Genomic DNA, 13,483 nt, shown 5'->3' with positions numbered 1-13,483 from the left:
GAGAACAGAGACTAAAGCACTGCGTATACCTCCAGCAGCAGACGTGTGGAAAATGTAAGGTTGTCTGGTTGCTCCCTCTCGCTCCTGACAGGCTTTCCCTTTGCTTAATGGCGATTAGTTTGTCTCTGGTGTGCTCAGACGCTGGAAATGCTTCAGTGCTTTTCTCTCTTTCTCTCTCTCTCTTTCTCTTTTTCTGTCTCTTGTGCAAAAAGGACCTTTTATCTGGGATGCTCTGTTCAGCAGAGGGGGCTGACAGGCTGATACGCTGAGGTGTTTTGGAAAACAGCAAATTTTCATTTCATTTCATTTTCATCCATTTTTCTCCGTTTCTAATGCAATTTTATTCTCAATTTTAAGGACAGATTTCGCTGCAAATCTGTGTTCAGCATTAAAACGCACAAGCATTTTACAGCATATCCCTGAGCATCCCATGCAGCATATGTAACACATACATGCCTATTTTCCTGTAATTTGCATCTATGTAAAGCCCTGCACCCTCAGGAGGCCACCACATGTGGCAAAAAGAGAGAGGTTCCTTGCAATAAATAAATAATGAAATAAATAAAACACTCTGCTGGATATTGTATCTGTAAACATACAGGACACATTTCTACTGAAGCTGGAATATAAGCAGGCAAAGAACACGTGCTATAAAAAGAAAGAAATAAGAGAAAATGGAAGAACACGAGGCTCCTCCCTGGGGAGCACCCGACAGTGTTGTTTGAATTAGGGAGCCATTTTGTGCTGAGCTGTACAGAACCGACACAAAGGCAGATAAATAAGGCAAGTTAGAAAACAGGAAAAAACAGATTAGACCAAACGTGCCCTGCTCTTCTCTTTCATTCTCTCCTCCCCCTTTTTCCCCTTTTCTCTCTCTTTCTAGTCTGCAGCTGGCAGCTGGCTAACCTGTCTATAAGCCTGAAGAGGCCTAAAGCACGCCTGTCAGCCTCTGATAAAACAGCTCCAGTCTCTGGGGTCTTCATTCTTTCAGCTCCAGTCCGACACCACAATGACTAAAGAATGAGACCGATTACCAGCTTAATGAAGCTGCTCACAATGAAACACTATATGGCACAATGAGTGTCAGTGAGTTCATATAGGAACCAGTTTTGTCCTTATATGAGGTCACCACTGAACAAAATACCAGTGTTATGATTACACTGCTGCCAGGTCTGTAAATATCTAATAGTTTTGCTTTTGAATATTCCATCGAATAGTCTTGAATATTCTATGAGAATTAGTGATTAAATGAAATATGTACTGTTTATTTATTTATTTACCAAAATGTACTAAGAGGTAATGGGAATACATCACTGATAAACATTTACTGTCATTGCAAGTAGTTTAAAATGCTATTCCAATGGATCTTGTCCAACCTGGCAACCCAGCCCAGGCTGCTGAGACTGTTTAGTGTGATGAGGGACACAGGAGAGCAGAGGAAACAGCATCTTTTAACCAGACTGTCTTAAAAACTGAAAACAGCTTTTCGGGTCATCTCTTGTAACTATAAACTATAGCTGATCATGTGCCAAACCCAGCTGCATTAGTGGCCAGAGCAGATTTGATACATTTTGAACAGACTGCTCACTAGCCAGCACACTGTGGTTTATTCCTGCCAAATGACTGCAACAGAGAGTGTGCTAGTTAGCCATCCAGAGCAGGAGGAAACACATTTGAACTGTACTGGTTGTCTAAACAAAAGGACAGAGATGGCGGATTTGGACGGGATTAAAATCACTGAGAAACCACGGGAATAATTACATTACCCCCCCTCGCCATGTAAAACTAATCCTGTCTGAATAGACCTTCATGGAATTGAAGATGGGGAGAAATCTGCTGAATTCTGAATCAATGAATTACTCAGTGGTTATGAAAGGGTATTAAACCTGCATTAGGAGCTTTCCGCTTCTGCAAACCTGCATGTTTTGCATGATCACGCTGTCAAAGGTAACATTAAGTACTACAGCTATTTCCTTAGATTCAGGAAAACCTCAGCCCATGAGATGTCAATCAATAAACCTCCTTGTACAGAACAATACGTAATATTTTTATCTCACTTACTCAAAGAACTGAGAAGCAACAATGCTCCAAAGACAAGAAGAGTTCTTTTTCATGCTTTTTCCAATAAGAACATGGTAAATGCCAAACCAAGACAAACCAGTTACAGCCCCGTTTCACACAGAAACCACTGTGGAAGCTCCTCTTTTCTTTTTTGTTCTTTTTCTTTTTGGAAGATGCCATCAGATGCCATCAGTACTGGCTGGCAGGTGATAGGAAAGAGAGCATGATGTGTCGACTCACCGGGTTGCCAGCTTGTGGCAGACGACGCCGCTGTCTGTGATGACCTCACTCAGGCGCAGTTCCAGGTGAACCTTTCCCTGTGGAGAAACAAGATGGCGTTACCATGGTTACACACACCACCCAACATGAAAAAGTGAAGAAAAATACAAAAAAGAAGCAGAAAAGTGAGTGTGTGTGTGTGTGTGAGAGAGAGAGAGAGAGAGAGAGAGAGAGAGAGAGAAGAGTGCATGTTTCCTCAAGGTCTGTGGTGGATTCTGTCTCCCACAACAGCTAAAGTAGCTTCTTTGTGACAGGACTGGAGGAATGGTATTACAGAATGAGGTGAAATATGATTTATGGACGTTACATGGAAGGAACATTCAAATAACAGCTGATCTTGTGATCCAGGGCATGAGAAATAAAGAAAACAATGTGACAAAAGCAATCTAATTCACACAACCTCCCTCTTTCCCCAAAAATAACCGATTAGCCCACATGTGGTTTGAGTGGGTTGAGAGAAGTTTTGGGGATGTATTTACAGAAAAGATTTGGGTGACTATTGATTTGTTAACAAAGTTAGCTTCGTAGCTCAAGTGCCAATCTAAAACACGTACATGCCAAATGTCATAGCTGATCAACTGGGTTCATTTGTAAAAAGTCACTAAATCATTTTGTTAACTGTATAGACAGTATTATGTTAGTTATATCTATATATCTGTATAAGTATAAGGGTGTGTTTGCGTGTGAATTTCTGGGCTTTAAGGGCTGCACTGTCAGCCGACATCATCAATATGCAAATGAGCCTTGGGAGGTGGCTGGGGACTATCTCTCTCTCTCTCTTACTCTCTCTCTCTTGCATTCTCAAAACAATGCGTTCTCTATGAGACGGGAGAGAGATGCTCTATCTCTCCCCTGCATTTCAGCCCATCCCTCTCTCTTCCTCCCTCACAGCCTATGAATACGGCTGTGTTGCTTGAGATCCGCTTTAGGGCAAAACTATCCGACTGAATGCAGATGTTTCTTCAGGCCGAAAGAGAAAATCGGTGTGTGCTCATGCTGTGGCAGAGCGACAGAGCTCAGTGAATCTTCCTACTCGTTCTCTCTGAAGTGGTGCCAGTATTTGAATTTGAATACTGGCACCTCGAGTACTCATGCACATCACTAGTTAGCACACTTTCAAGTTAGGGGGTTTACAGTGATAATGAAATTTTATACTATAGTTGTCATAATATCAAAGGTTTGGTAGTCAATATCAATGAAATATGACAATTCAGCACAATCTTATGTTGATAAATCGTGCCTGTACGATTGGAATACACCAATAGCCTGCTTACTGTCAGTGTAGCACTTTATTTCACAGATAATGTGAAATATGTTGCTAGTTTCACTATTAAATAGTCCTGGGAATGTGTATGTGTGTTTAAAGTTGTGTTTAAAGTTTTTAAAAAGACTAGAAACACCCAAAAAAATTGTCCATTGGCCAGGCTGTAAAGAAATCAGAACCAGTCACCAGCTGGCCATTCAAGTGATGACAGATGTCTTTACAATGTGCAGAAACCACAAGTGACAATGTGATGTTTGGACTTATCGCAGTCCCAAAGCAAACTGAGCTATACAAACTCTTTCGGACTCAAAAAACTTTTTTTTTTTTTTTTGGACTGGCTCTGAAATGTCTTTTTTTCTTTGAAGTGTACTGGTGGTCCCTGAGCTGCAGAAGAGTTTCTTACTTGACAAGATTACACCACAAAAGTACCACAACTACTAAAGAAAAACAAAACTCTTACATATATTTAATTTCAGTACTTGGCCACTTCATTTATTTAGTGTGGCCAATATTTGCCTTTATTACAGATTAAATTACATTGCTTTCAGTTTTTCAAATGCATCTGCAGGGATATTTTTCCACACCTCCAAAGTTCAGTCTTAGAAGCTGGTTGTACCTTTTGCTTCTCACAATCCAAGTACTCTCAAACAAAATCAAGTGATGCTGATGTCTGGACTCTCGGGTGATCAGTCCATCATTCTGAGAACACCAGCAGCTTCTTTGTTGTCTTCGTTTTTTTTCCAATTCCTTTTTTAAATAAGGGCTTCTTGACATCTACATATCCTTTCAGTTGTCTCACAGTGGAAGGATGGACAAAAACATCTGTGGATGTTTTCAGTGCTGAAGGAAGAGTGTAGTTTCTTTCTCTCTCAAAGAAAAAAACTTTATGAATTATTTATCTGGTGGTGACAGTTTAGATGGTCCAGTAAGTCCAGAGTCAGAGCCAGTTTTCTCACTTAGTTCACTTTTACATCTTATATCCCCTCAGAAATATCTTCAAAAATTAATAACTTGTATTTAATGGCTGTTTTGACTGAAAATTAAACACATAAGGGTGGTGTCTGACTTTTGCACAGTACTGTATATACAGTTTACTTACTTTTATCAATAACTGTGTTGAGGTAATATAAGTTTTTTTGTACAGATATAATGTACACATTTGAATCAAGTAAATTCAATGCATCACCAGTACTAACAGGAGTGGAAAGCATAAAGAATGGCGTGGAGAAAAAGAGACACTTGATTTTAATCTGATTCCCTGTTTGTGGTCAATATGGTCTCTGTTTGTTTGGCGTTCCGCTCTGCTCGCAGTCCAGTACACACGCACACATGCACACAGACTGCTGTTGTGCTGAAAGAGAGCGAGGGCGACAGAGAGAGACAGCATGCTTTCTTTTGTTTTGGGCAATGCAAATGCAACAGAGATAGAGTGTACTAGATATAGAAAGGAAGGAAGAAAGAGTGTGAGAGAGGGAGAGGGGGAGGGAGGGAGGATTCATTAAACAAGTGCACCCACCTGCACCTCTGAGTCTGCACTGACAGGCTGCAGCTGAAACCAGGTGTCTTTGCCATGATACTTCTGCAAATCCTCCTTCTTCACTGCTACTTTGCCTAAGGACAAACAATCAATCACAACACAGCTTTATCAGCCACTGCATATCAGACTGGACACAAATAACAGTTTGCAGCAATAATAATAATAATAAAAAAACAAGATTTCAACAAATAATGAATAATGGCTCAGAAACTACATTTTGTAAAACCATTTTGCAAAATAGGCATCAGTGAAATCTAACTGGTTTCTGCAGACCGCTACATGTTTTTTGCCGTGTAACATATGTGAGGTTACTTAATAACCAGACATGATTTAAGGTAAGTGTGTGATGATTTAGGCATCAAGTTTGCACCATGCTAAACAGTGCTCAAAACCACATTAGCCTCCAGCGCAAAACGAAGGAAGCAAACGTCAGACACTAAACATGTCTTATCTGATCGACTACATTTGTAAGTAACTGTAAAAATGTACATTTTCAACAAATGACACCGTTTAGCAATGAGAGATAAAGGATCCTCTGCACAGTATATAAATGAAAGTCCTGCAATTTGTTCTGCTGGAGAAAGTGTCTCTGTGGTCACAGCACTGCAACAGATGAAGAAGGAATGAATGTACAGAAATAATACATCCAATTACTGTGAATGCTGTTGAGACCGGGATTATTAATTGTCATTAAGGAAGATTCGTCACAGAATGAAACAGCCTATCATGCCTGAAAGCATGTGACTATTCAGAAAGCACACAGCAGGAACAACTTCACACTTATCTATCTCATCAGCAGCGCTGTATGTGGTGTAAAATGCTCGATTACAATGTTGCAGCTGTAATGGTAGAAGAAAGTGTGGCCTTTTGCTGTTACTGAGTTAACTGTAAGTCCCAAGATTTTCACTGATTGGGCAGCCCTTTAAAACTACTGTTTTTCTAACAGCAGCAACAGATGAAGACACTAGAGATGTGCACAGGTACTCGAGTACTGTACCAGTATTTGTCTTTTGAGATCACTATTTGGGTATTTACTATATCATGTAAAGTAAGGGAGAATATACACAGGCCATTCAGACACAAGTCCAGACAACAGACAGACTTCTTAAAAACTCTTGTTGATTCCTGACAAACAGTTTCAGAGTTAAAGGCTTAGTGATTACTGTTTTAAACAAAGTATTCATAAAACTAGGGAAAAACTACAATTCCTCATCTCAGGCTTATTACAACCAAAAGCTTATTATTCAGTAACTACAGAGACTTCCATTCAAACTGGCTGAGCTATTCTTAAGTTATAGAAGTGTGCAATAAAACCTTGGGCCCACCAGTGGGCCCTGGCCATTGAAGGGGTTTGCTACAAAGTGCCCGGTGATGGTTAATCAAGTCACTGCAGTATCAGCCCTTATTGATGATAAAAACGCATTTAACATCCTTCATTTATTGGTGTTCTTCATGCAAACCATAGCAAGAGAATATAATTCCCACACGTGAATATAACTGGGTGAAATTATATCCTACATTAATACTACTATTCTACCTAGCACACAAAACATCTTTGCTGGATAAATAATGTCAAGCCTCCAGAAAAAAGCCACTTCTAATGACACTGAACTAACATGGAACATCAATAAAAAACTAAGTGTAGAACAAGCATTAATATCTACTGCTGCACCAGTTCTAGTAGTAGTGTAGTATTATCTATCTAGAGTTATCTATGGTTCCTTCAAAACAGCTTCTATTTTTTTTAAATAATAAATGTTCTCAAATGTATGTTAATCTGAACTGCTGAATTTTCAGTCTTGCTGCTGAATTTTTAGGGATTAGTGTACCAGCTAACTGTGTTTCTGTGTTATGATTTATTAATACCAGGCAAAATGTCACTTTTTTTCTTTCCTTCGGTTAACCAGGCACCCATTACTTAACCTTTATGGATACTTCAGTGTAGCCATCTACTGAAGATATACAGCAAAAATGGCACCCCCCCCCCCCCATAACATTGCTTCTATTATTATTTCCTTTGTAGGTATGGACTGTTTTTGTCTCTCCTTAAATAAAGAATATAAAAAAAGAAATGGCATTTGTCTATCACACAACCAGAAACCTCACACACACACACACACACACACACACACACACACACAGAAAACTCAATACATCTGGACTGAAGCCCAGCAAAAACACTATAGCAAACACGATCTAATGTTGGAAACTGGCTTCACAGGTTCCTGAAAAAGAACTGACAAACCAAATACACAAAAGTGTGAAATGGAAGAGAACATGTGAAGAGTTCCATAAAACCCTCACTGACAAGGCACAGCATCCTAGCCTTTGGCTTGCTGATGTTTGCTGGAGAGTGTTGAAAATGTAAATTCAGACTGATTGATGGAGGAAAAATTGACCTTAATATCCAGTCCTGCGTTTTTTTAATTGATCTTCTGTATCGGACTGGTGCCATCCCCAACAGAAATACATGCTTTGTAAAAAAATATTCACTGATTAAATTCAGCAACTGACCATTTGATTCTATTAATTATGTCTTAAGTCGACTGGTTTCAGTTATTTTTTTACTAAGTTCAGGGAAACCAGTCAAAATGATTGTCTATGTTAATCGGCCATACTCTACACGTTTAGTCCCCTGAGCAAGCTAATGGCTACAATGGCAAGAAAAAAACTGCCTAAGGATGGGCCTTCACAACAAGTATATATATATATTTATATTTCTAAAACGGAGAGCATCACAAACGTAACGTCCGTTTGTCACAGAACTTCTTATTGTTTTCACACTAAACACCAAGGCAAAGAGAGAGTATAACACACATAACAAGTTTGGGCTACGAATAAGAACTCAGACTCCCAGATCTCCTTAGAGATAACATGACACAAAGAGAGCTAACCTTACCGGACTGGACCTGTTTTGTGCTTTTATGCGAAGCGAAACCGCAAACTGGGAATGAATGAGGTTGAGAAACTCTTATATTACAGTGAGAGCTGGAGAAATGCTTCACTACAAACTGGCAGCTGAGCTGAAATTATAAAGACAGTGACCTGATGTCCTGATCCACACATTATAAACATGTCAACAGCTCTTATCTGCCTGTGTTTTACATGCAGCTCCTCTGTCTCCTCGCTCTGCTGTTCAGACAGTGTGTATGAGCATCCCTTCACCTGTTTCTAAACTCTTTTAGCTCTGATTGTCCCAGAATGAGGAGGGTCAATACATGCAGGTGAGGTTTGCACAGCATTATACAGGAGGAAGCTTCGTGGTGGTCAAACTTGTCCAGAAGGTGGGTGAGCAGTGGGTGCCCGATCAAGACAGATGAACCAACGGCATCAGACTGTAAAGGACTGGCAGCTGCTACAGATACAGCAAAAAGAGGTTACTTTGATAAACCGAAGTATTCCTATAATTCCTCATTATGAGGAATCATCACGTTTGTTTACACTACAGAAACAGCAGAGATACGGGGGGGAGTGAGTGAGATAGAGTTAGAGTGTGCCGCTCACACGTGCCCAAACCCACATCTGCTGGCCTGGTTCTGCTTCTTAAACTGGCACACAACCACAACATGGGCACAGTTTAGGTCACCCACAGTCTGTACAACCGTGCACGTGCATGTGTGGGGGTGAACAGTAATGTCCTATTACACTTCAAATCAAGAAATGCTGCAATGAATATGTGTCACTGAGTGGTAAGCCTCATGATACGGCACTTCTGGTTATGATGTGATAAAAAATCCCAGCAGATTTCACTGTTGTTCTGTATTGAGCACCGAGTGAGTGATAAATCACAGAGAGCAGCTGCTTCTCTACAGAGTGAAACTGTATTGAAAACAGTCTCCGCCACTAACTGAAAGCTACTGATTCGCTTTAACTGTAATCAATAATTAACTCCACGGTAATCGTATTCAAAATATTCCTCTCAATTAAAGACCACAGCTGTCAAAGTGGTGAAGCTAGATATTTTTCACACAGTCTCTTTCCTTCTCCTTTCGTTTTTCTCTTTCTGAGATCAACAATGATTTGGTGACACAGCTTTATTTCCTTCTCTATTTCTGTAATCCTCTTGCATTTTACTCTCTATTTTTGCCTCATTTTCTTTCTGTTTCTCAACCAGTCTTTGTCTCCCTCTCAGCCTCACTCTCTCTCTCAGTGATTGCTGCAGGCTGTTTTCTCTCCAGGTTAATCTCTATTGTCTTACTGGTTGACCACTCCATTCAGCTTACTGAAGAACATGCTGTGATTGGACACTGTTCTACAGTGATGTTGATCCTGAGCACCTATTGGTTAAACAAAGCTGGTTCCGCTTCTCTGAAAAAAGTCCAACATGGAAACATTCACAGTGCTCTTATCACCACTTTCCTTACACCCACACACCCCCCCCCACCAGCACCCCCCCCCCCCCCCCAGCTTTGTTTTTATATAAAGTCAGGACAAAAAAATTACACATGTGCTCATTATGAATTTAACATATATACAAATAATTCTACATAAATAAAAGTCTCTGTCATTGGCATATGTGCATGAAAAATCATGTGTGCACATGGGCAGTGCACACACACACACACACACACACACACACACACACACACACACATATATATAATACATAACAGTATTACACATCAATATAAAGAGTCATATAAAGTATCCATAAGTAATAATAACATGTACTATATGTATTATAGCCTGCACATGTTTTCTATGTGTAACATTAATGTGACCCATATGTATTATAGCCCACATATGTAAGCACCTACATAAGTACCATTCAGTTTGAGACAAATGAGAAACATAGCTTTTATAAAGGACAAACACTGTATAAAGTCAGAAGCATTTTGCTGCTTTTATTGAAGATTTTTGTCCTGAAAATATATGAAAACAAACACAGGCACATACACACATACTGACACTAATGAGTACAGCTGTGGCAAATGTTTGACACATGAGTCTGCCCTCCCTTCCCCTTTCTCACTGCTGCCTCTTTCCTCTTTTCTTCAATGTTCTCTCTCTCTCTCTCTCTCTCAATTATCCTGCCAGGCTGATTTATATTAGCCCATACATTGCTTCATCAGGACAGGATGAAACAATGAAATCAGAGACGTAGCGTTGCTGTTGACGGCTCTCATTGTGTACAATATTATTATGTTAAAAGTTCCCATTGTGCAATGTAAATATATGATGGTGAAAAACAATAATTCAACCAAATAACTGCCACCAGCTCAAATGACTGTAATCAAGTGATTATATACTAATGGCTACAGGCCTAAAACTTATCCCACACTTTTTTCTTTAAAAACTATTGTGCTTCAAAAGCTTTAAAAAATGAAACCCCAGTTTACTTAAGATTAGCATTAAAAGGAGTCTGTCATGCTGAAACTACTCAGGCCCTCTAGTACCACACAGGAAGAAATACACCGCTACCACCATCTCACAATGTGAGCGTGTGCTATTTCAGGACAAATTTGTGAAAGAATCCCATTAGATTCATTCTTTTTTCCCTCTGATATGACATTTCTGCTGATATCGGCACAACACCGATCTCCAGTATTAAATCAGTGCCATCTCTAGTAAATATCTTCTTAAACCATCCTGTTTATGTTTTTCAGCTATCAGGATAGATAACAGTGCATCATACAGGATATCCGAACCAGAATTTTCTGCTGACATCAGCACACTGATGATACCTGGTATCAGATCAGTCATTTCTTTTTAAAGTGAAAGCCACAATGTGTAAAAAACAGAAAGAAGGTCAGAACTGTAACATTTCTGTATCATAGGTCATGCACACACACACACACACACACACACACACACACACACAGCTACTCTTTTTGCCACATCTTAGCAAACACTTGTTGTATGTCACTAATGAAAGCTACCATTTAAGAATGAACGTCTTAAAATTTACACAAATTTCACTCTTACATTTTTCCTCTGAATGGCACTGGATCCTCAGAATCACAAGGTTCTTAACACAAATTTTGCAAAATGCAAGCTAAAGCCACTGAACTGACATAAATGGACAGGCAACTACACAAAAAACAAACCATGCAAACCAGCCAGCTTTGTCAGGTGTGTTAGATAAGTTGCTCTGGTGGTAGTAGAGTACATCAGGAGTAGCTGGTGGTGGTATAAACAGTGATGAAGCTTCATAGATTACTCACATTTCAACCTCTCGTAATTCAGAGGTCCAGTAATTCAGAGGACACAGCAAGTTTGGAATCTTTCTGGGCAAGACAGCAGTGATTTCTGAAAATCCTGTATTTCTGTCATAAAGAAATCTGACTTAGATCCACTGTTTCTAACAAAGGCATGAACCTAGGGTCTGTAGGTTCTTTGATGGCGGTGCTACTTGTGGCCTTTTATTTTCATTTTAAATACAGGACTTGTTAGTCACATCAGGCTCAGAACCCCAGCACAAAACCTCAAGGAATAAACTGCCTAACAGTCTACATACGGGGTAAGCAAGAAGGCTGTGTATTAGTTTTGTATTAGCTTGTATTGTGTATTAGATCTTTTGCTGAACTTTTGCTTTAATCAAAACTGGTCTAGATGCTTTTTTCAGTCTGAGCAAGTCTGGGCAGTGGGCCGGCTTCAGCGCTGATGTCAGTGCCAGGGGAGTGCAGATAAGTAAGGAGACCTCACAGACACCCAGCAGAGCGAAGCAGAGCGAGACATCTCACACACACATACAGACACACACGCTCAGAGGGGCTCTACGGCACCCTCCTGGTGGTCCCTCCACACGTGTGTGCATGTTATGGCTCCAAATGGAGCGTAGCTCTGCTCAGACTGGCCTTACAGTAAAGTCAGCCTTTGGGCAGACACGGCTGGTTGGCTTTGACTGTCGATGTAATGATGCAAACGCAAGAGTAAGAGTTTCCACTGTGGTTCTGTGAGTGCTGTAACTACGCTAACGTTAACCTGCCTGTCAAACATTCACACTTAATCTCACATATTACATCATATTCTTACCAAACTAAGCCACATAACAAAAGAACAAGGCAAAAGAACACAGTACAGTACCAGTGACAAGGATTTATGTTTGCTTCCCAGAATCTTAAAGACAATTTAATCTAAAGCATAAATGATCAAAATTAGTTTCTGGGACAGAAATAGTCAACGAGAGCTGAAGCAATTTATAATTGACATTTATTTCTGCTGTCATTTTATCATTTACATTTCCAAAGTGACGTCAAGCCTAAACTGAGTTATCGCCTTGGAGAGGCTTGCAATTCATTTACAGCGTCGTACCTACAGCAGATAGTGAAAGAAAAAGAACAATTACAACCGATAAATAAAAAGAGGCAAGATAAAGTACAGCACACGCAAGTCTGACTTAGCTTTCCACAGAAGCATAACTTTTCCAACCACCGGACAAGAAAACATGCTGTTTTTGATTCTGAAGCAGCAGAACAGTCGGTAAACGTTAGGTTTCCCTCCATCCCAGTGCTCTGACAAACCAAACTACAAAACTCTAAAATTACAAAAAACAATCTTTAAAATGGCCCTACAAATACTTTTCACTGGATTAACAAGCGCTCATCATATGTGTGATTTCTTCAATTCTGCTGGATTCCATATGTGCTATTTCATAGTTTTTAATACATTCGGTATTATTCTATAATGTGAAAAATGTAAGACTTTCAAGAACATGTGTGCTTAAACATTTGACTGGAAGTGTACTTATCCAGTTATGAAGGTTAGCAACCCAGCACAACATCTGGTTTGTTATTTCAAGAGCTTAATTGGCATTATGTAAAGTGCAACAGGAGGAGACACGAGAAGGCCAATGAGAGAGAGAGCGTCTTTAATAAGTTAACTGTCTAAAGCTGCAGCTGCATAGAATCTGAAACTTGAAATTAGGGATGACTGATACATCATTTGCCAATTAATCTGCCCAAAAATAAGGCTTGCACTGATGGAAATCCTACCGATTAAACAATAATATTCATTCATCATCTAACCCGCTTATCCACTTGGATTGTTGGGGGGGGTTTGCGCTGGATCCTATTCTAGCGCTCATTGGGCAGAAGACAGGACCCTGGACAAGTCGCCAGTCATTGCCCACTGGGGCAATTTAGTATCTCCTATTGCCCTCACTGTGTGTCTCTGAACTGTGGGAGGAAACTCTTGCAGATAAAGAGAGGTGTGAATTCCCATGCCGAGAATTCAAAGGCTTTTCTACCCACTGCTCCACCATGCTGACCTAAAGCAATCACAATGTAAGAAAATCCCATTCGAGAATGTGATGCTAATAAGGAATGCACAATATTAAATCAATGCAGTGTGGACAGATATTTGCTTAAAAATGATCAACAATCAAACAAATGTTTAAATTT

General features: G+C 39.9%; 1 protein-coding gene across 4 annotated transcripts in view; it reads right to left on the bottom strand.

The window, feature by feature from the left end:
* The window catches only part of rasa3 (RAS p21 protein activator 3), a 72,831-nt gene that overhangs the window by 31,877 nt on the left and 27,471 nt on the right, over window positions 1–13,483 (bottom strand). For all 4 annotated transcript variants that reach the window (XM_017701865.2, XM_017701866.2, XM_017701867.2 and 1 more), the window contains exons 4-5: window positions 5,121–5,215; window positions 2,302–2,378 (exon numbers count right to left, since the gene is read on the bottom strand). In XM_017701865.2, coding sequence (XP_017557354.1) covers window positions 2,302–2,378; window positions 5,121–5,215 — 172 coding nt within the window. The remainder of the gene's footprint in view (window positions 1–2,301; window positions 2,379–5,120; window positions 5,216–13,483) is intronic.

This window comes from Pygocentrus nattereri, chromosome 12 (assembly GCF_015220715.1).
Source record: "Pygocentrus nattereri isolate fPygNat1 chromosome 12, fPygNat1.pri, whole genome shotgun sequence".
NCBI classification, from domain to species: Eukaryota; Metazoa; Chordata; class Actinopteri; order Characiformes; family Serrasalmidae; genus Pygocentrus; species Pygocentrus nattereri.
The sequence above is the reverse complement of the archived record's forward strand: the minus strand, read 5'-3'. Positions and strand labels throughout refer to the sequence as shown.